The sequence below is a fragment of the Monodelphis domestica genome, chromosome 2 (genome assembly GCF_027887165.1).
Source record: "Monodelphis domestica isolate mMonDom1 chromosome 2, mMonDom1.pri, whole genome shotgun sequence".
NCBI lineage: Eukaryota > Metazoa > Chordata > Mammalia > Didelphimorphia > Didelphidae > Monodelphis > Monodelphis domestica.
The window spans coordinates 459,522,417-459,545,735 of NC_077228.1; the positions used below are offsets into that span (position 1 = coordinate 459,522,417).

Below are 23,319 nucleotides of genomic sequence, written 5' to 3' on the forward strand. Positions count from 1 at the left end.
TCTGATTACAAATACAGTTTCTCACTCAACCATACTCCCAGGGAATCTCTGTGACTCTCCATACTTTAGGTAGAAAGTGACCAAAGTTTGGGGGGGATGCTTCTTGGGAAGGTTGATGGTGATGGCTGGTGGAGCCACCTTCCTGAGTTCTCTCTAACTGGGGATGACACAGGGTGCCAGCATCAACTTTTTTGGAGGATTTTGTCAATGTTTCTATTGCAGGTCTTTTGGGTGAATTGTGAATTGGGACCAGTTGTGACTGCTGTGTTTTAATATCTCTGAGGCCATAGTTTTGAGAGTGCCACAGGATAATTGAATGACTGAGCTCTATCAGTTTGATACACAAGGTGTCCCAAAAATTTTAGTACCATAAAAATGTGCCTCTCAACATGATTTTCTCAGCCTTGGAAGTTAAGGTGATCCAAGGCCACTATGATCTCGTCAAACGTTTTTATTGCTATCTTTTGTATTTACTTCATCTTCATTTCCAATTATGTCACCATATCCTCCCTACCTATAGAGGCATCCCTTTGTTACAAAGGAAAAAAGTCACTCAAGTAAAATAAACCAGAACATGGCTAAATCTGGCAATGCAGTATGCCCTACCTAGTCCTCCCAGCTCCATAAAGAGAGCATGAAGATGCAGTTTTGCATCTCTGTTTTGGGCCCAACTTTGTTCATTATAATTTTATGTCATTTAGAGGTGATTTTTGTTATTCTTTCTGTTTACAATATTGTAGCTGCCCTTACTACTTTCGTTTTATTTTGCATCACTTTATGTCTTCTCATGTTTCTCTGCTTGCTCTTCATATTCATCGTTTCTTCTTTCATATGTCACAGTTTGTTCAGTTATTTCCCCAATTGACCAACATCTACTTAGTTTCTAGGTATTTTGCTACTGTACAGAGCACTGTCATAAGTATTTTGGTGTATATGAGGACCTCCTTGGAGTATCTGCCTTACAATGGTATCTTGGAGTCAGTGGGTTCAGTACTGAATAGAGATCACAAGATTTGGATTTGGGACTTGGGTACAAATTCCCACCCTTGTCTCTATTTGTATAACCTTGGGCAACTCTCTTACTTTCTCTTGGCATTGGTATTTGATGACCCCTAAGGATCTTTCCAGTCTAAATTTGTGATTCTCAATCCTATGGTATGGGTATTTTATGTATTTAAAATTTTTTTTAAATTCAATTAATTAACTAATTAATTGATTTTTTTAAACCCTTTCCTTCTGGCTTGAAATCAATACTGTTTATTGGTTCCAAGGCAAAAGAGTGGTAAGGGCTAGGCAACGGGGGTTAAGTGACTTGTCCAGGGTCACATGGCTAGGAAGTATCTGAGGACAGATTTGAACCTAGGACCTTCCATCTCTAAACCTGGCTCTCAATCCACTGAGTTTGCCCCCTAGCTACTTTTTTTTAGCACAATTCCAAATTGCTCTCCAGAACAGGTAAACCAATTCCTAGTTCCACAATAGGATATGAGTATGCTTGTTTTCCTCCAGCCTGAGCAACGTTGATTTATTCTCATCTTTGTCACCTTTGCCATTTTACTGAGTATGGAATGAACATTATAGTTTTTTTGACTTGCATTTCTTATTATTAATGATTTGGAACAATCTTTCATTTTGTAATGATTCATATCATTAGTAGCTTGTAATCTATCTTTTAAGAACTGTTTGGTCATCTCTTTTTTTTTACTCCTTTGGGGAATGCTTTTTGATATTAAGTATTTGTTAGTTCTTTATATACCTTGGGTACCTTGTCAGAGATATTTGATGCAAGATTTTTTTATCCTAATTTTCAGTTTCCTATCTTGTACTTCAATTGATTTCATTCATAGCTTTTCAATCTTAAATTATTTTTCAAAACATGAGAAATATTAATTTTTTTGTTTTACTTTCATATTTGGCCAGGTGGAACACTTACATAATTTCATCTTATTTCGATTTTCCATGGGATTCATTGATAGTATTATTGCCAAATGTAAGTATTTGTAAGTATTTTTTTCTAATAGGATGAGATTTATAAAAGAAGACATTAAGTATTTATTTTTGAACATTTTAAGTATAAATATTATGTTACAGATCTTGCCACTGTGGTTGGTTACTTGGTCGTTAGTCGTCCTTTCCTGGATTTATCACATCCTCGACATCTTAAGAGTACCCATTCAGAACTTTTGGAGGTAAACAGTTTGTGAAATAAACCAATCTAATATCTTTTTTAATTAAACAACAAAGGTGAAAATAAACTTTGTTTCTGCTTAAGGATTACTACCAAAGTGGAAGAATGCTTCTGAGAATGTCTCAAGCTCTGGGCAGAATAGTCTTGGCCGGTCGTGAAATGACCAGATTGGCTGGGTAAGGGCTTGCTAATGGACAGTAGTGAATGTCTTTTTACCTGTATGTTGTTATCAGGGATATCTGGTTAATTTATTTGACAGACATTTGTTGATTGTTAGCACAGTGGGGAATATAAAGGTGTATAAGGCATGGTGTTTCTTTCAGGAACTTAATCAAGTGAAGTTCATAATACATTTATAGAGATAACTAGATAAGAGAAATCATGATAAATGCTGTAAAAATGATTAAATTGGTAGAGAAATTAAAAGAGAAAAGAGATGACTTCTAGCTCAGAGGAATTGGGGAAAACTGCAAGATGGAAATGAGATTTGGGCTTCATCCTTTGAGGATGCTTGGGATTTCTATAGGTGAAGATGGGAGGGCTGACCACTGCATGCAGAAGCAGCAACTTCACAATTGGCCCAGAACCAGAAAAAAGCAGTTGTTCCATGTGCACAATGAAATATTTAAACTGATCATCCAAGGGCAGATTTTTCTTTATTGCTCTTGCTGGCCTATTTTCATTATATTGGTAATGAATGTTGCTAGCTTATAATTTCCTTTTCCATTGCAAGGAAAAACAGTCACAAGTCATTTAATCAACAAGTATTTATTTAGTAACTATTCTGTGCCAGGCACAGTACTTAGTGCTGGAGATACAAAGGAAGGTAAAAATAACACTGGCCCTCCAGGAGCTCACAGTTTAAGGAAGGAGAAAAGCAAAGACTCATCTGTGTTGTAGGGAGGGAGTTTTCCAGTTTGCTTACCTTGGGAAGGCCATTTGCCCCTTCTGAGCCTATGATTCCTCATAAGTAAAATGCAACTGATAATTCCTGCCCTACCTACCTTAGAAGATTGTTGTATCAAATGTGATAACATATGAAGGAACTTTAAAAAGGAGAAAGCATAAATTATACAAATATTTAAACTCAAAAGTGAAGGATGTTCATTGCCACAGCTTCCTCTCATTGCTCTTATTTCTCAACCTCTTGTAGTCTAGTAAATGAGCTGACATAGCAGTCACCAGTGTCCTAATAACCAGAATTTGATGATTTTCTACTAGGTTCTATTTAACCAACTTAAAATTAACTGTGGACATTAGTTTCAGAAAAGACAATATTCGTAAAGCACCTAGCATGGCTCTTAATAAATGAGAAATGAAGAGATACTACTGTTGATATTATGTATTTAATTGGACTCTTGTTATAACTATCTCAATAGTTATATCTTAAAATTTTATCTTTATAATATTTCACTTTGTTAATCACAATCAGGCTGTAGTTCAATGGAAAGAGGCTAGTATTGAGAATCAGGGGATCTGGGATTGATTCTTGCCTCTCCATCACCTTCCAAATCTGTATGGACTTCAGTTTCCTCCTATTTAAAGTTACAGAGTTGGACTATTTGGTCTCTTAGGGCCCTCTAGCTCTTGTCTAGTTTCCTTTGATAATTTTTCTCTTCTTTGGTACTCTGTATATTCTACTCTCTTGGCTTCCATGACAGCTGTATTGTCTGATTTTCCTCCTCCCTCAGGAATTAATCTATTATATGCTACCTCCAGATACATTGCTTTTCTATTAGTTAGCATTTATTGTATGCTTATTATATGACAGAAACAGTAATAAACCCTGGGGATACAAAGAAAGATTAAAAAAAAAAAACTCCAGTCTCTGCTCTCATGGAACTTTCATACTGATGGGTGAAAGCAACATACAAACAACTGCATGTAAACAATATACAAAAGGTAAAATTGGAGTAGTTTCAGAAAGAACGCACTAAAATTAAGGACTAGGAAAGGCTTCTTGCCTTTGATAGTACTTTGGCTCTTAGGAAGCCAGTGAATTCAAGAGGCAGAGATGAGGAATACCATTTAGGATAGTGAGGCCTTAGGCAGTAGTTTCTGGTTTTGGTGACAAGACATGTGGGAAGAAGATGGTGAGAGAGAACCTAAAGGGATCTCAGACCATTTTAGAGATGAGGAAACTGAGACTCATTTGTTTAATAGCTTGCTAAAGATCACATAAGCATACTGATTTGATACTTTTAAATTAGAATTTTTTTCTTTTGCTCCAGTTCATAAACTTATATTATTTTTAAGAAACTGTAGAGAGTTTTATGGAATTGTTCAAATCCAGAAATGTGATGTTGTTTCTTTACATTTTGAAAAAAAGCTTCACAGCTCGGATTACAGAATTAATGCAAGTACTAAAGGACTTAAATAATGGGAAATATGAGCGCACAATGGTGTCACAGCAAGAGAAAGGTAATTAAAAACTAGTTCATTTATACAATTTCATGTTCTTAAAGACCCATCATTAATCTTTAATACTTATTTGTCATTTAAGGTGCTGAAGGAGCTCAAGTCATTCCTTTGATCCCTGGTGGAGGAGAAATCATCAATTTAGATAATGTTATTAAGTATGTACAAAAAGCTAAACATTGTAGAGCTTTAATTAGAACTTTTACATCATTAACTTTATAAGTTCTCCTTGCTTGCATACCTTATTATGTTCAATATAAAATTTTCCTTTGTATTTGAATTTTCTTTGTAGATTTGATCATGTTCCCTTAGCAACACCAAATGGAGACATCTTGATTCGGGATCTTAACTTTGAAGTAAGTTTTTATACTATTGTATACTAAATAAAAGCACAAGAACTAGAAAACAAATATCAAAATTTGTCGTATTAATCTGTCCCTGACACATAATGAGATCTTGGATAAATCTTTGAGTTTATTGAAGTTTCATAGTTTAAAAATATTATTTTATTAAAATTCTATCAAATAACAAGTTCTAACTTTTAAAAAAATATAATTTGTTTTGACTCAAGACTGGAATGTTGGCAAAACTGCATTGTAAATTCATCACAAAAGTCTTATAGTGTCTCATGATGAGTGCACTTTAGTAGTGAATTTTGTTTTCTGTCTCATCATCTGAATGGGAAAAAGACAAGTTCTTTGTGTTTTGTTTCTATATTTTATTGTTTTCATTTGCAAGACTGTAGCAGGCTAGTAGGACAGGCTATTTTAAGGATTACTTTTTGCATTACTTCCAGGAGCAATTTTATGTTTAATGATACAGAAAATCAGTATCATCATTAAATAGATCTTGAAGAAACATATAGTTTGGAATCTTGTTCCAAAGGTATACGTGGTATAGGCAAAAGAACATTGTGTTTAGTATCAAAGAATGTGGGTTCAAATTCCAGCTCTCTTCCTTACAGAGTTCCTAGATGACTTTAGATGATCCACTTTCTTTTCCTGAGCTAGTTTGTCATCTCTAAAATGAGGTAGTTTGTAGCCCCCAGTAGAGAGAATAGGCCCCATTAAAATCAGAGCCATCTGCTAGCTAGAGCCAGACATGTAGTTTTTCCCCTTAATATGAACCCAATCCATTTTCCTCCCCAAGATACCAGATGTCTTGCCAGGAATCACTGGTGCAAGAATTCCATGAGAAATCTAACTAGGTAGTTACACATTGATATATTGATCTATTTCCTATCAAAACTCCTGTTGAGAATCATTGAAGTAGTTCATTTCCATTATCCTTATCTTGTAAATCATTACTTATCATTGTTTCTGTATAAAGCTTACCTAATCCCTCAGCCTACATCATTTTCCCTATAAATTGTAGACCCGAAACCATTAAACTTCGTTATCACTCTAAGAGACTGTCTGCATGATTCTTAGTCGACCCAACCCTCCTGTAAGCCCAGGACACATCCCTTGAACAGGCAACCTGCAAACAATTTCCAGAGCTGGCCTCTGACCGTAGTTGAAGTAGATGGGCACAGCTCATGGAAGTCTTCCTGTTCAGTTGAGGTTCCATAGCAAACTAGAAAAGTCTAGAGTCTACATCTGTTTCTTGAGGACAAAGTGATGGGATCCTAGACCAGGGTCTATTCAAGAATAGAAAGAAAGGGCAAAACCTGTTATTTAGAATTGGACCTCAGAAAGAGAAGAGAAGCAGTGCAATGAAATAAAAATTCCATTAACCTCACAATGTGGTTTTGAGGAGCAAATGAAAGAATATATGTAAATTTTTTGTTAACTTTAAAGCCTTTATGTGAATGCTAGTTCTTTTTATTAAAGAAATCACTAGCATTGAACTTGCCCCTTAACATCCATTTCTCTGGAGGGTAAAAGGAAGTAAAGAAAGGGAAAAGAATATGAAAATAAGACAGAAGAAAATCCACAATTAGCAATCATAACTGTGAATAAAATAAACTAATCCTCTTCATGAAATTGTTGAATGATAGAAATGACAGATTGGGATGAACAGATTGGGATTCCAGAAATGAAGAGTAAAGCAGAAACTTCCATGTACTCAAATTTCTGCCCTACGGAAGAGGAGGAGGAAGAGGAAGAGGAGTTGCTTAAAATTATAACAATAAACATTGTTGAATGATGGTTATATTTTTGTGACATTGTATTGATATCTCCCTAATTTGTGTTTTAGGTTCGATCTGGGGCAAATGTTTTGATTTGTGGTCCAAATGGATGTGGAAAAAGTTCACTTTTTCGTGTTCTTGGTGAAGTAAGTTCAAGTTAGGTTCAAAAACTACAGTTTTACCTTGCAATACCAAACTATTGAAAAAGTTTGATTTTTTTTCTTTCCTTTTTCAGCTATGGCCTCTCTTTGGGGGGCGTCTAACTAAACCCGAAAGAGGAAAATTGTTTTATGTTCCCCAGGTAATACCTTGTTCATTATCTGGAGAGAGAGAGAGAGAGAGAGAGAGAGAGAGAGAGAGAGAGAGAGAGAGAGAGAGAGAGAGAGAGAGTATAATTGTCTCATTTCTGTTGATCTTTGTCAAAAATCAGAGACCTTATATGACTCTTGGAACACTTCGAGACCAGGTGATTTATCCAGATGGAAAAGAGGACCAGAAAAGGAAGGGGATATCTGATCAGGTAAGAGTGTGTTTATATCCTAATCCTACCAAAACATTATGATGTTGATTCTTTATTTTATTTTATGATTGTTTCTGTAGCCTTGAGCGCAGAGTACTTATTGCATGCATACTCAGTAGGGAAGAAATTTGAATGCATGGAAGTTTGTATCAAATAGTTCATCCCAATCTGCCATCTCTGTCATTCAACAAACTTCTTAAATAGAAAAGTGACCATTTCATACTTTGATATACCAACCTTAACTCTGAAATTGGTTATCCAGAAATGTTATTGCTGATTGTTTTCTCTTTACCCTAAATCCATTTCACTACTGCACAATAGAGTCACATTCTTCCTTAAGCTGCTTGATAAACACTGGGTAAATTGAAAATGTTTAAAAAAACCTTGTGAAATATATTGTGGATATCTTCAGCAACAGAAGTGTTCCTATTCCATTCTCTAAAAGGGCAAAGATCAAGTAGTTCAATTAAATAGCAAATTTAATCTGTAATAATTTTGCTAAAAGGTGCTGAAGGAATATTTAGATAATGTCCAGTTGGGTCACATCTTGGAACGTGAAGGAGGCTGGGACAGTGTTCAGGACTGGATGGATGTACTCAGTGGTGGAGAAAAACAAAGAATGGCGGTATGTCTATCTTACAGAAAATAGTAAAAGAATTCTTAGCTGTTCACAGAAAATCACTATTTTATGGACTAGTATATTTGTGATTGTGAATATAAATTTTAATAACTTGGGTGAAATTGTTTTTTATATTAATATACTAAAGATTATGGCTGCTACCTATTGATAAGTAGTGCACACTTAATATACTTGAAGTTAGAATTGCAAAATGTAATCAGACAAAAAGAGAAACAGTAGCTTTTGGGGCAGATTCCTTGTGATATCACTTTATGATATTGTTACCAGTGGAGTTTGAGGGTGAGCAAGGTATAATCAATAATGGCAAAATAAAATCCAGGATGAAAATTAATCACATTCTTTTTCAGATCTCTTGGATTTGATTATTGTTTTCTAACCCTTTTCCCAGTCTTTCAAATTTTATTTTTTTCTCCTGAATCTTAATGTTTATGGATTTAGTATTATACTCTATAGTGACTTAAAAAAATTTTAAGTGTATCCTAAATAGAGGTAGTATGACTTAGAGGACAAAGGCCTGGCTTCAGAGCAAGAAAAACTTTAGTTCAAATCCTGTCATGGATACAACTAGCCTTGCAATCATGGACAAGTCACTTAGCCTTTCTTTGTCCCAGGGAATTCTCTGATAGAAGATAAAGTTGTAAATCTTCATATTTAGAAGGAGTTTCTACATACACTGATAAGATCACAGGTCTGGAACAAACCCTAACACCCAATCCCACTCTCTAGCCAGAAATGTTTGAAATGCAAAAAATCCAGAATCTGAAAGTTGACTTAAATAGAGACCATGAACTAACTATTAGATGTGGTAACACAAGGTAAACTGAGAATTTATTTTGAGTTTGAGCAGGTATGAGGTGGGTTTTTTTTTTACTTTAGAATCTTACTTAGAGTTGAAAGAGGTCAGTTTGATATTGGGAGTTCCAGGCTTTTTTTTTTTTAATTTTATAGTATTTTATTTGATCATTTCCATGCATTATTCATTAAAGACAAAGATTATTTTCTTTTCCTCCCCCCCCACCCCCCGTAGCCGACGCGTGATTCCACTGGGTATCACATGTGTTCTTGATTCGAACCCATTGCCATGTTGTTAATATTTGCATTAGAGTGTTCATTTAGAGTCTCTCCTCTGTCATGTCCCCTCAACCGCTGTAGTCAGGCAGTTGCTTTTCCTCGGTGTTTCTACTCCCACAGTTTGTCCTTTGCTTATGGATAGGGTTTTTTCTCCTAGATCCCTGCAGATTGTTCAGGGACATTCCACAGTGTGTTTGTCTCTGTGTACAATGTTCTCCTGGTTCTGCTCCTCTCACTCTGCATCACTTCCTGGAGGTCGTTCCAGTCTCCATGGAATTCCTGCACTTTATTATTCCTTTTTGCACAATAATATTCCATCACCAACATATACCACAATTTTTTCAGCCATTCCCCAATTGATGGGCATCCCCTCGTTTTCCAATTTTTGGCCACCACAAAGAGCGCAGCTATGAATATTTTTGTACAAGTCTTTTTGTCCATTATCTCTTTGGGGTATAGACCCAGCAGTGCTATGGCTGGATCAAAGGGTAGATATTCTTTTGTCGCCCTTTGGGCATAGTTCCAAATTGCCCTCCAGAATGGTTGGATCAGTTCACAAGGGAGTTCCAGGCTTTTAAAAAACATCTTTGTGATATCTTTTGAAATTTCTAAAAGGCAGATATGTCAACTGACCAACAAGATAGAGAGGTAGATATTTTTTCCATCACCCCCTAACTCTACACTCCAGAAGAAGAATTGTGTTCCAGAGTTAGAACAATTATAACTGAATCCATTAAATCAAGAAATCAGAGTGCTCCATGAGATAACAGCCTAATAGTGGAGATCTCTTATCTTGACCATTCATTCAGTACCATTCTCCCCCCTTATACCATGAGATTCCACCACTTAGAGAACAGAAACCAATCTACACATTTCTGTTTTGGGACCTACTCAGGAATTTCTCTCCTGCAACAGTATTTGCTGATACACTACCCACATCATGCCTTGCCCTTCCCTCAACATTGTTTCAACAAGCAGCAGACCTCAACTGTGCCCATACATGTATGAGGGAGGAGAGAACTAAGAAAGAATACCATGATTTTCTTGGGGTGATACCTAGGTTAAAGAACTCTGTGATGGTAGAATCTTACAGAATACCTGGTTCACCCTCCTTCAAGCCTAAAAAAAAGTGGCAAACATTCATCTAAGAGAACTAAAGAATGACCTGATAGAAAGGAGACTATCCAATTGAAACCAGACCTTTCCACCCAGAAGTTGCATAAAGAAGGAACTAAGGTCAATAGAAAGTGAATTCCTCATGGTAAGAGGAGGCTGAGACAGTTTTAAGGTTCAACACTAAGGGTAAACCCATTGTCAGAATAATGAGTAAAAAAGCAAGGAGAAAGGGAATACAAGGCAAAAAAAGAAAAAAATAAATAAATCCACCAAAGATCTCAAAAGGAAAAAATACAGAACCCTGTGGATTTCTAACAGTGTGTGGAACTATAAGAGGCAGCTATATAACCATTCACTAGACACATCAAGACCTTGAGAGAAACTAAAAAAGATAACAATTGGTTCACAGTAGTCTCACTTCAAAGAAGCAAAGGAGAGAACAACAGATTGGAAATACAAATCTAGAAATATATTGTAGTGAAGGAAATGTCCAGTGGGTAACTGGTAATGACGAGTGAAAGCTCAACAGAAATAGTCTCAATCAACAAATGTTTATTAAGTGCATACTGTATGCTGGACTATGAGCTAAGCTCTTGGGATAGGAAGAACGCTAGAAAACAGGCCCTGTCCTGAGTTAGAAGATAGGATGTTTTGTGTGAGAAATGCCAAGGAGGACAGTGTTGTTGGGAATCATCTGCAGAAAGATGATAGTAAAATGCTTTGTAAATTGAAAAGCACTATGAATGTGAGATCATTTTCTACATATTAAAAAAATATACCTGCCTTGTAACTTCTGCCTGTTGTCCCTGGTTCTATACTTTGCAGCAATGGCTATCCCTCTAATTCATGAGAAGCTTTCAATAGAAAGCCAACAGTTATTCTTCCTGTTAACCATTTTCAATGCCCAATACTTCACAGAATATTATAGTTTGAAGGGAACTTGGAGGTCATCCAGTTCAATACATGATCACATGATCAGTAAATAGTCATCAAGCTTTTTAATAAAGATGTTCAGTGAGGGGGGAAGCTATTTCTTCCCAAAGCTACCTATTCGACTTTTTGTTAGTTCTATTTTTTAAGAAAGTTTTTCTTTATATCAAGGCTAAAAATATTTCTTTGATGACTTCCTTCCACTCTTTGGAGTTTGATAACTGACATTGTAAAGTTTGCAGAGCATTTTACATAAATGATGTGATCTATGCCTACTCCAGGCATAATTATTCCCATTTTACACATGGGAAGACTAAGAATCAGAATAAAATCTTAAAACATGACTAAAACAGCTTAACTGTGCCCTGTAATGCAGTCATTAAAATAATTTATCAGACTGCCTTCATGATAAATGCAAATTTAAAACTTCCACTGGTGTCATTACAAATTATAAATTATTTAAGCCCAAATTGAGATTTTAATCAGCTTTTATAGATAAGTACTCTGTATATAAATGTTTGGAAACCTGCTCAGGATAAGTAATACAATGCTTTTTTTTTTTTTTTAACATTCATGTTCAATGCCTGGCTTTAGTTTCTGGAAACAACATTTCATTATTGTCATTTGTATAGTGTATAAATGTGTGCTACTACTGTTCCTTTTAAAAAATAATTATATTTAAATAACTTAGACTAAGTGTACTTTGTTCTATTATATTTTAGATGGGTATTTTGACTTTTTTCTTATAACATTTTTGTTTCATGTTTTAGATGGCAAGATTATTTTACCATAAACCCCAGTTTGCCATTTTAGATGAATGTACTAGTGCTGTTAGTGTTGATGTAGAAGGCTACATTTACAGTCATTGCCGGAAGGTAAGGAAGGGTCAGAGTCTTTTTTTTCTTACATAAATTTTACCTTTTTTTATTTTTAAATTTTGAGTTCCAAATTCTTTTCCTCTTAAGTCTTGCCTCTCTCTTACTCCTTGAGAAGGCAAGCAGTGTATTGATTGTACTTGTGAAGTTATGTAAAATATTTCCATATTAAACCATGTTGTAATTTTTTTAAAAAGCAAGAAACAAAGCAAGCAAAAAAGGTATTCTTCAGTCTGTATTCAGACTTCATTAGTTCTTTCTGGAAGTGGATAGCATTTTTCATCTGGGGTCCTTTGGAATTGTCTTGGTTCATAACAGTAGATCATCATTACAGTATAGCTATTACTGTGAAGACTGTTCTCTTGGTTCTGCTGACTTCAATTTGCATCAATCTTAAGACTTCCCTGATTTTTCTAAAACCATCTTGCTTGTCATTTCTTATTGCACAATAATATTCCTTCACCTTGATATACCATAACTTGTTCAGCCATTCCCCAATTGATGGGCATCCCTTCAATTTCTAATTATTTGCCACCTCCAAAAAAGCTGCTATAACTATTTTTGTACAAGTAGCTCTTTTTTTCAAATTTCTTTGGGATATAGACCTCTAGTACTGGCATTGTTGGACCAAAGGGTTTTATAGCCTTTTGGGTAAAGTTCCAAATTTTTTTCCAGAAGGATTAGATCAGTTCATGACTCCATTAACATTAGTGTCCCAATTTTTCTATGTCCCTTCCAACATTTGTTATTTTTTCTTTCTTTCATGTTAGCCAATCTGATAGATGTAAAGTCATATCTCAGAGTTGCTTTAATTTGCATTTTTCTAATCAGTGGGGTTTTAGAACATTTCATGTGATTATTGAAAACTTTGATTTCTTCTTCTGAAAACTAACTGTTCATATATATTCATTGACCATTCATCTACTGGGGAATGGCTCTTATTTTTACAATTTTGACTCCAGTTCCCTATATATATATTTGAAAAATGAGGCATTATCAGAGAATTTTGATATAAAAGTTACCCCATGTTTTCCACCTTTCTAATTTTGGCTGCCTTACTGTTGTTTATGCAAATGCTTTAAAATTTCGTGTAATCAGAATTATCCATTTTACTTCCCATGATCCTCTCTTAATCACCTATTCATAAATCTCTTCCTTTTAGCATGGATTTGATAAGTAAAATTGTTCATCCTCTCCTAATTTATATTGTCCTTTATATCTACATCATTTATCCACTTTGACCTTATTTTAGTATAAATTGTATAATGTTGATCTGTATCTAGTTTAGTGTTTTACGGTTTTCCCATCAGTTTGTCATATAATGAGTTTTTGCCCCAAAAGCTTGTATTTATCAGACGCTAGAATAATATGTCATTTTCTACTATGTATTGTGTACCTTATCTATTCCATTGATTCTGCACCCTGTTTCTTAGCCAGTACCAGATTGTTTTCATGATTACCCCTTTGTAATAAAGTTTGAAATCTGGTACTGTAAAGCCTCCTTCCTTCATATTGTTTTTCATTGATTCCCTTAATAATCTTGTCTTTCATGATTTATGTGGATTTTGTGATTATCATTTGTTATTTTTATTCTTTTTCTAGCTCTGTAGACTAATTCTTTGGTTGTTTGGCATGGCACAGAATAAGTAAATTAACTTAGGTAGAATTGTCATTTTTATTATATTGACTTGGCTTAACCATAGATAATTAATATTTTCTCCAATTGTTTAGATCTGTCCATATTTGTCTGAAGTGTTTTGTAATTGTGTTTTTATAGTAAATTCATTTTCTGTGGTGGCAGTAGGTTCCCAGTTATTTGATAATGTCTGCAGTTATTTTAAATGGAATTTTTCTATCCCCCTCTCCTGTGTTTTGTTGATAATACACAGAAATGCTAATGATTTGTGTGAGTTTATTTTATATCTAGCAACTTTGCTAAAGTTGTTAATTGTTACAACTAGGTTTTTAGTTGATTTGCATTAGGGTTCTCTAACAATACTGTCCTGCATACCTAGTATAAATTCTTCCTGGTCGTGGTGTATAATATTAGTGATATAGTAATCTCCTTTCTATTACATTATTTAGAATTTTTGCATCATATGCATTAGGGAAATTGGCTTGTAGTTTTCTTTATTTTTTGTTCTCCCTGGTTTAAATATTTGTGTCATAAAAGGAATTTGGTAGAAATCCTTCTTTACCTACTTTTTCAAGTAGTTTAAATTTAAATAGTACTAGGATTAAGTCTTTGGTAGAATTCACTTTTAAATCCATGTGGCCCTGAGAATTTTTTCTTAGGAAACTCATTTATCCAATTTCAACTCATTCAATTTCTTTTTCTAAATTAGGATTACTTAAATTCTCTATTTTCTTTTCCATTAATCTGGTCAGTTAATATTTTTGTAAATATTCATCTGTTTCACTTAGTGAGTTTTACTGGCAAATAATTGGGCAATATAACTCCTTATAATTGCTTTAATTTCATCTTCATTGATGATGCATTCACCCTTTGTATTTTTTGATACTGGTGATTTGGTTTTTTACTTTATTTTTTAAAAAATCTAATTAATAGTTTCTCTAGTTTATTGTTTTTTTCCCTTCTATAAAACCAGTCCTTTGTTTTATTCATTAATTCAGTGGGGTTTTTTTTAGCTTTCAAATTTATTCATCTTTGATTTTTCAGAATTTGTATTTTGGTGTTTGAGAATTTTTAATTAGTTCTTTAAAAATATTTTTAGTTGCATATCTGATTCATTGATCTACTCTGTTCTATCTTTTATTAATGTGCATATTTAGAGATATACATTTTCCCCCAAGTACTTGCTTTAGTTGCATCTCACAGATTTGGTATGTTGTCTCATTGTTATTATTTTCAGTATTATTGTTTCTATGATTTGTTCTATGGCCCACTTTCTTTAGGATAAAAATATTTAGTTTCCAATTAATTTTTAATATGTGCTTCCAATGCCCTTTATTGAATATAATTTTTATTGCATTATGGTCTGGAAAGGGTGCATTTAATATTTCTGCATCTGGTTGTGAGGTTTCTATGCCCTAGTACTTGGTTAATTTTTGTGAAGGTGCCATATATAGTGAGAAAATTTTTATATTCCTTTCTAGTCCCATTTGATTTTCTTTAAAAATCTATCATATCTAACTTTTAAAAAATTATGTTTATCTCCCTTTTAAAAAAATTATTTTTGTTAGATTTCTCTAGCTCTGAGAGGAGAAAATTGAGGTCTCTCATAAAGTTTTACTCTGTTTTTTTCTTTAAGAATTTGGATTCTATATCATTTGATGCTTATACTTTAATTTTGATAATACTTCATTGTGATGCCTTTTAGCAAAATATTTTCCCTACTTACCTCTTTTAACTAATTTTTGCTTTGCATTTGTGTGTGTGTTTGAGATCATGATTGCTATTCCCTACTTTTTTTTACTTCAATTGAATCATAGTAGATTCTGCTTTAGACCTTATTTTAACCCTGTATGTGTGTCTTTCTATTTCAAGTGTGATTTCTTGTGAATAACATATTGTTGAATTCTGTCTGTTCTGGTATCCACTTTTTTTTTTCCTTGGGTGATTTTGTTGCATTCATATTCAAAGTTATGATTACATTTTCTGTTTTTGTCCTTCTCTCTCTTTTTTACCCTGTTCCTCCTCAAAAGTCTGTTTTGCTTCTGACTCCCTTAATATACCTTTCCTTTTATCATACCCCATCCCCATCTTTACTTTCCTACTGTCCTTTTGGATAAGGTGAATTCCTATGTGGGAGGGAGGCATGTGTGGAGGGGGATGGAGAGAGGGAGGGACGGAGGGAGGGGGAGGGAGGGAGGGAGAGAGAGAGAGAGAGAGAGAGAGAGAGAGAGAGAGAGAGAGAGAGAGAGAGAGAGAGAGAGAGAGAGAGAGAGAGAGAGAGAGAGAGAGAGAGAGAGAGAGAGAGAGAGAGAGAGAGAGAGAGAACGCTGACATGAGAATTCAGGGCTTATACTTACACATTCAGATCTTTCGCTATGCTGATGCTAGTTTATTCATGAAGTTATGTAATTTTAATAAATACATAAATTATTTTTCTTGATTTTAGGTTGGCATCACCCTTTTCACTGTATCTCATAGAAAATCCCTATGGAAGCACCATGAGGTTTGTATTTTTGTTTTTTTGCTTTTGTGGTGCTATGTTTTTAGTTGACTTGAATTGATATTTTATTTCTTATTTCCAAATAAAAATGACTTCACATCTTTTGAGTAATTTCACATTCTCATTTTTAAAAAAATATCCTATAAAAATCCTTGAGAAATGGTCATTTAATTAATATTTATTAAATACTGTGAATCTTTTCTTTTTTAAAGTAATCTTTTATTTTTGGAAACATCAGCTATCTAAAAACTACATACAATTCCAAATGACTTTCTTTGTGGGAACTTAAAAATGCATATTATGTATAATCAATGTACTACTAGGAGATGGGAATATCCTGACAAAAATGAAAGTGCTCCTCTCCTTAAGGCTCACTTATATTCTACTGGGGGTATAGATGAATATGAACAGATGAATATAAAGGTTCTTTTAAGAAGCTTGATTTAATGAAAATGTGGCTAACTATAGCCTGTCTTGCTACCTGGCTTTGAAAAAGGGGGTGAACCATTAAATAGGAATTTGGGGAATGTTTTGTTTTTGTACTTTTGAAAATAAGTTGATTGCTGTCTCCTCCTTTTTTTCATTGCACTATCAGAAGTTACCGAGAAGAATTATTGAAGTGTGAACTTGACTATATAAATTTTTGTATTATTGTAGTGGGGTCTATATTAGTGCAGTTGTTCTATTTGTCTTGGTATTAGAGTGAAGTACTTGGTATGGTTGACTGTAGCAGCATTATTTGTCTCCATTTATTGCCAGAAATGTACTTGATACTCTATAAAAAGTAAATTTATTTGAATTTTCTAACTTTAAGAATTTATCATCTACTTGGGGAAGTAAGATGTGTATATGCAAAAAATTAATAAAAAATTACTTCAGAAACATTGGAAACCATTGCATTCAAGCCTTGCTGAATGCTCTTAGTTTATAACTTTAGAGGAAAAGTCTAAAAGTGTGCTTATTGAAGTTATTGACATTAAAATACAGTTAATTTTGGCCTAATTAAGTAAAAAACTGATTCTAAAAATTTTGTAATAAATATTTGCAATTTTATAAAGTCAATTTTTACTTGGAGATAACTGGTCAAATCAAAGTTTCTGTGAAACACATTCAAACCTTTGTGTATATTGACAACTTATAAATATTAGAAGCAATTGTTTTAATTTTAATTTATTTGGTTCAGAAAAAGCATGAGAAAGTTGCAGATAGGACTGGCATGATTTTCACACATTGACCCTTAATAAGTAATGAAGTAACTGAAAGGGAAGATAATAGTAAGAAGAGGGAAGAGCACCTTGGGGTCTAAATAATCAAAATCTAACCAAAACATGGCATCGTGAAAAATTAGAAAAGAAACATGCCTGCTATTCCAACAGGTTCTGTTATTTATTTTTTAAGTTGCTTTTATTTTTATTTCTTCCTTGAAGAATTTCTTATACTCCTTAAATAATGCCATTTACCCACCTAATGGAAATGTATTCCTCCAACCCTTTTAGTTTCTCATCTAGTTAATATAACCTGTCATTTAGTATATGCATCCGTATTGTATAATGTTAGCAGAATAGACAGTGTACTCTGCAAGACCCAGCAAATATCTCCCTTCTCTCTATACTTCCTTTGCTGCCTTTGAAGCCCATATTTTTTTTTAAATATATTTTATTTGATCATTTCCAAGCATTATTCGTTAAAGACATAGATCATTTTCTTTTCCTCCCCCCCACCCCCCATTGAAGCCCATATTTTTGTCAACCCTGTAGCATTCCTTTAAAAATTCAAAACAAGTGTGCTCTTTTACCTCCATTGTGATACTGTACCACTCTTCTTGAGAACCTTTGCTTTACTTTTGTGGAGTCTCATCTTCTATGGTGAGATTTTTTTTTAAGCAGACAAAATCTTTTTTTTTTTTAACTTGTCTTTGGGATAAAGCAGCAGTTGAGCTCATTTGAGAAAGTTTTATCTCTTTTCACTGCAATCTATTTTTCCCTGTATAAACTTGATTTGGAAAATCATCAGCCACAGAAATTTCAGTTGAAATTTGAGCATAAAATACGTAAAGATTTTAATGTAATATGTAAAGATTTTCTGATACAGGGGAGACTTTATTTCATTTTCCTTCTTTCTTACAGTATTACCTGCATATGGATGGGAGAGGCAATTATGAGTTCAAACAGATAACTGAAGACACAGTTGAGTTTGGCTCTTAACATGTGAAGACTTATAGCTGCTTCCTTGAAATAATACATTCAGAGTCTCCATGGAAATACAAAGTACATTGTAAAATAAAGTTATTAAGCTTGTTTTAAAATAATTAACTCTAGGAATAGAATAATCCAAAACAAGCGGTTAAAACATTTAATATTATGTAGGATATTGCTAATTGTGTATATGTTGGTTTAATTATTAATATGTACTAAGAATGTCCTTATTCTTGTGGTTAAAAACCTGCCTAAATTAAATTGGGCTTAAAATCAGTGTAACCTGATTCATCCTGGGATGTCAACTATTTGAAGTCAACTAATTTGACTTTTGTAGACTTTTCTTTTCCTTCAGTGAAGAGCCCCTTTTAAAATTGGGGTCATCACTTGTCCTGCTTTAATGAGATAGTCCTGGATTTTCTTTGCCTACCCCAGGATACTGAGAAACACACACAAATCAGTGTAGAGTTAGAATCTTTCATGCCATCACCCCATAGCAGTTAGTTGCTCAGTGACAGATTTCTTTAGCTGCCTCATTTACACTCATTCCTTGTGTCTCAGAGGCTTTGGACTCCATGAAAGCCTCTTTGAACTCTTGTTTTCTGAAGAACGAATGTACCCTCCCTTTACAGTGTTGAGTTGGTTGGGGATTATTTTTGGAGATGTGATGACAACATCCACTTTGTTTTGCTTACACAGATGGTTACTACCTGCCTTACCTTCTCAATATTTGGGAAAATCCTTAGAAATCAAGCTCCATGGTTTAAGAGTTTTTTTTTTAATTGGACAGAGTTGTGTTTCCTAGTAGACCATTCCTTAAAAGTCTGATGGTTCTATAGTGTTAACATCTAAGATATCATAGGAATGCCCTGTTGAGGGTATTGCACTGAATAGGCAGTGTGATCTCTCAGTCCTTTACTATGATTTCATGTTAAAAAATGATCTTTTATCAAAACCTTGTGCGCATGGAAGAAATTATCTGCGTCTTAGGGTCTAGTTTACCTGTGTGAATTCTGAATGCCTTTTTATTATATTTGGATCACTATGTTTAATTATTCTGCCCTAATGTGGAAGTTGATTGCCCCTAAGAGTATGTTTTACAAACCACCCTTTAATTACTTATGTTAAATACTTACACAATGAGAATGTCAACTGAGCATAATCAACATAATTAGTATAATCAATTTTTTCCAGATTGGGGCTCAGGATGGTGCATTTTATATTCTTGTTCCTGCATAATTCTGCAGGTCACCAGTTACTAAAGTGGAACTTGATGTACTCATTCCATGAGACATAATAATGTTTCTACCACTTCTCTTAGAAAAATTATCTACTTCTCATTTACTTTCTGTTCAAATTAAAAAAAAAAACCAAATCTTACATAATGACCTTTGTTTGTCCTTTTTAATTTTGATTTGTAAATAAGTGTATTAATATGGCTTACATAATGGTGATTTAAATAGCACTCAGAGAATAATATTAAGTGATCATCCCCACCCCCGCAAAAAAAAAGAACTGGTGGTTTTCATTGAGTATATTTCAAATACTCTTCATGTACATTATTGAATCAGTCATTTTAAAAAGATTCCTGGTTTTGAGGAATCCCTACACATGAAAGGTTTATTTTTAAATATTGGTAAGTTCTTGACCTGTCCTAGAGCAATCATAGAATAAGGCTAGTAAATATGTCTATTGCTGACACGGATTCTTGCTACAAAAGAAATAGCTGCGTTCTTTTTTCATCTTAATCAACTGAGATTTCTTTATCAAATCCTTTAAGACATACTTACTAGGAAGTGTTATATGCTTTGAGAAACACTTAAAAGTGTAAAGAAAATGTGTTCAAGCTCCCTAGAAACTTAGTTTATTTTGTATTTAGCATGATTAACCTTGTTTGAATTCACTTTGATATTTTTCTCTAAATTATACCTTTTCAAAGAACTGACATTTTTTTTCCTATGGGAGTAGAGATAAATGACTCATTTCATAATAGCATAGAAATAGTGCAACCATTTACACAAATGAAAATTTGTAGATTTTATATACACTTATTCTGTGAATATTGATTTTCAAGAATTTGACTTACAGAATGAAATCTGTTCATGTGTATTTCAGGGTTGTGATATAACCTCATACATGTGTACGTTTTGTTCCTGGAAAAGAGGTTGAGTTGGCCAAATGTAGATGAGGCACTACAGAGGAAATGACTTTGGGACTGTTCATCTTTCACTGATAGCAATTGTGACTTTCAACCACTCTTGTCTCAGTATAATGAAGGAGCTTTAGAAGGTCCTTGCGCATCTCAGAACTTGAAACTTTCTAAAATTTAACAGCAAGTTAGAAGTATAATGGAAACATTCTATGAGCAGCAAGTGAAATTGGATTGCATTTACTTCTCACAGTTGATCTAACATCGCTTTGGCACATCATACAAAACCATTTACCTTCTCACTACATTAGCCATTTTTCCTTTGGCACACAGACTGTCTATGTGAATCATTTACAATTGTACAATTTTTCTCTTTACAGCTTTAGTAACTTCCGTTTTCAAGTGCTTCTCTCAAATTGTTTCTATCTTGCCAATTGCCTTTTGTTAAAATTTTAGAGTATACAAGCACTTTTTGAAATAATGCTCTTTTTCACAAAAGATGGTTCAGTTTAACTCAGTAGAATAATTACACCAGAAGGAGGCAGGCTATAGAAAGAAATAGTTCTGGATTTAAATGTAGAGTACCAGGGTTCAGATAACCAGCTCTGTCACTACCTGTGTGACCCATCCTGGCCTAAATTCCCTCATTTATAAAATAAGGAGTAGGACAAGAAGACTTTTTCATTTCTCAAATCTTTGGACCCATGTTTTAGTAGAGCAATAACAAATGATCTTGGTAGCCTAGAAGAAAGTGATTGACCTGGTATAAAGCCACCCAGGGGTTAGGGAGAAACTCTGTTGTACTTTAGTGTTGCTATTACAGATTTAAAGAATATATTCAAGAGGGTTTGCTATTAAGCGGCAGTACATTAGCCCAGTAAGATATTCTGTATGGTCCCTCATGTATACAATGTTCCTTTCTTTCATTTTTTGGGACATTGCAATAGCCCCATTGTGCTGCTTGCTATTATTACATGTAATTTAATTTTATTTTCATGATTCTGTAAACTTTGCTAGACCTAATCAATGTCCTTGTACTCACAGAAGTTGTATCCATTCATGATAAGATTATGTTGTACCTTTCACGCTCTCCCTAGATTGTTAAGTGATCCATAAGAAAAACGCTTACATTTTCTTTGGATCAGAGGAGGGGCTAATGTGAATGTGAAAATTCTATTCTGTAATATTTTATATATTCCATAATTCTGTTATGCTTTATAGCTATTCTTTTCTGATATTGCCTCACACTCCCACCCCCCCCATGCTTTGAACGTCTGACCTTATTCATCCTAGGCCAACAAAACTGTACCTGTTTGACATTCTGCTTTGTTATGGTTCTGTGTTTCTTGACTGAGGCTATATCCTGGGGTTATGCACAGAGCTAATATCCTTTTTATCTAGGGCTAAATGAGATTGGGCTGCATTCACAGGATGTACAGGACTGATGCACACCCTGCATGCACGATAGGGGGTTATATAAGCTGTATTCATCACACTAGGACAAAGGTCCTGGGTCAGAGACAAAGACATGGGCTTTGGAGTACTCAGGCTAAGTCCCATTGTATTTCTGACGTCACTACCGTATTTCAAGCTAAGATTGCTTTTGTAAGAGCTCTGCTCTCCATGGTCTTTGGTTGCTAACTGGAGTCCAGCTTTATTGTAAGACCAGTCCTCTCTCAATAAACCTACTTCTTTTTGGCTTGGGGGGGGAAAATTATATAACAAAACTATCTGGCTGAGTCGTGATTGGAAAATTGAGGGAGAAACCACAGTGGGTTATCCTCCCAAACCAAGATCACACATTCGACCTTCCAGTAAATAACTAGAACTATACTGGTGGAACAGGAAGGGCCTGCAATCACAGCTCAGAGTTTAGAGCTTCAATCAAAGCCAGCAGCATTTGGATGCCCAGAGCCGATCCCTGTCTGAGCCTCTCCAGTCTTCCCAGATACTCCAGAGTGAGCTGAGACAGACGAGATCTTCTGAAGGGGAAGAGAGAAAGCAAGATGATCAAGGAGCTGGATGCCCCTTGTTCTAGGAACACCTGCCTGCACTCAGACTTGAATGGCAAGGCAGCATCCTTTGAGATATGAGCCAGATCTAGGTGTGGGAGATAAACCTAGTCAGTCTACAGAGGAGCGAGCAGAGATTCGAGGCAAGAGCAATGGGAGGTTCCATAGAGCAAAGCAATGACTGAAGGGCCCAAGGTGAGTAGGGGAAGACTATAAAGCCAAGCTTCGTCAGAAGCTACAGTGAGTTGAGTTTCTATGAAGAGAGGATGATTTCTAGTCTGCACACATACTCTGCCTTATGCTGTGAAGGGGCAAATGGATCTTAAGCAGCCCTGTTGCAAAAGAAAACAGGCAAAATGGCAAAACAATAATAAAGTTTTAAAAAAATATGAACATAAAGAGCAGAGTTCTATGTTGTTTTCTTGAGCTATAGCTAGATCATGGAAAACTCTTGACCCACTCATATTTGACATGCTATCAGCCCCATGAGTAGAATGCAAAGCCATCAGAAATTTCAGAGAGGCAGATTTAGGCTTAAATTGTCAAAGCAATTCCGAGGTACTACAGGTATTTTCCTAGCACAATGCCTTGTGCTCAGTGGGCAATTAAATATTTGCTGATAAAAATGGATGTTAAAAAGCCTTTATTTAGTACTTAGCATGTGCCAAGCACTGTAGACACAAAAGCCACATAATCCTTGCCATTAAGGAGCTTAGTGCCTGGCTCTTCCACCAGAAAATACAGGTAAAAAGGGACCCCAATTGACAAGAAACAGAAGTAGGCTCTTCCTGCATTCCAGAGGTGTTCAGAAAGATTACTGAAGACTGACAGAGACTGAGAGAGGGAGGATCCCAGCTAAGCCAGAGTGAGCTCATGTAAATGGACTTGAATGAAGATGCTGTAATGAGGTTACAAGCTGGTGTATACTGATAATTAGA

General features: G+C 34.7%; 1 protein-coding gene across 4 annotated transcripts in view; it reads left to right on the forward strand.

Moving 5' to 3' along the window:
- Nucleotides 1-19,605, forward strand: part of ABCD3 (ATP binding cassette subfamily D member 3) — a 130,721-nt gene extending 111,116 nt beyond the window's left edge. For all 4 annotated transcript variants that reach the window (XM_056819110.1, XM_056819111.1, XM_007485000.3 and 1 more), the window contains 13 exons: nt 1,921-1,990; nt 2,092-2,189; nt 2,273-2,364; nt 4,518-4,609; nt 4,692-4,764; nt 4,899-4,962; nt 6,806-6,883; nt 6,973-7,038; nt 7,168-7,257; nt 7,763-7,882; nt 11,785-11,889; nt 15,972-16,028; nt 18,152-19,605. In XM_056819110.1, the coding sequence (XP_056675088.1) occupies nt 1,921-1,990; nt 2,092-2,189; nt 2,273-2,364; nt 4,518-4,609; nt 4,692-4,764; nt 4,899-4,962; nt 6,806-6,883; nt 6,973-7,038; nt 7,168-7,257; nt 7,763-7,882; nt 11,785-11,889; nt 15,972-16,028; nt 18,152-18,229 (1,083 nt within the window). In that variant the 3' untranslated portion in view covers nt 18,230-19,605. The remainder of the gene's footprint in view (nt 1-1,920; nt 1,991-2,091; nt 2,190-2,272; nt 2,365-4,517; nt 4,610-4,691; nt 4,765-4,898; nt 4,963-6,805; nt 6,884-6,972; nt 7,039-7,167; nt 7,258-7,762; nt 7,883-11,784; nt 11,890-15,971; nt 16,029-18,151) is intronic.
- Nucleotides 19,606-23,319: the final 3,714 nt, after the last annotated feature.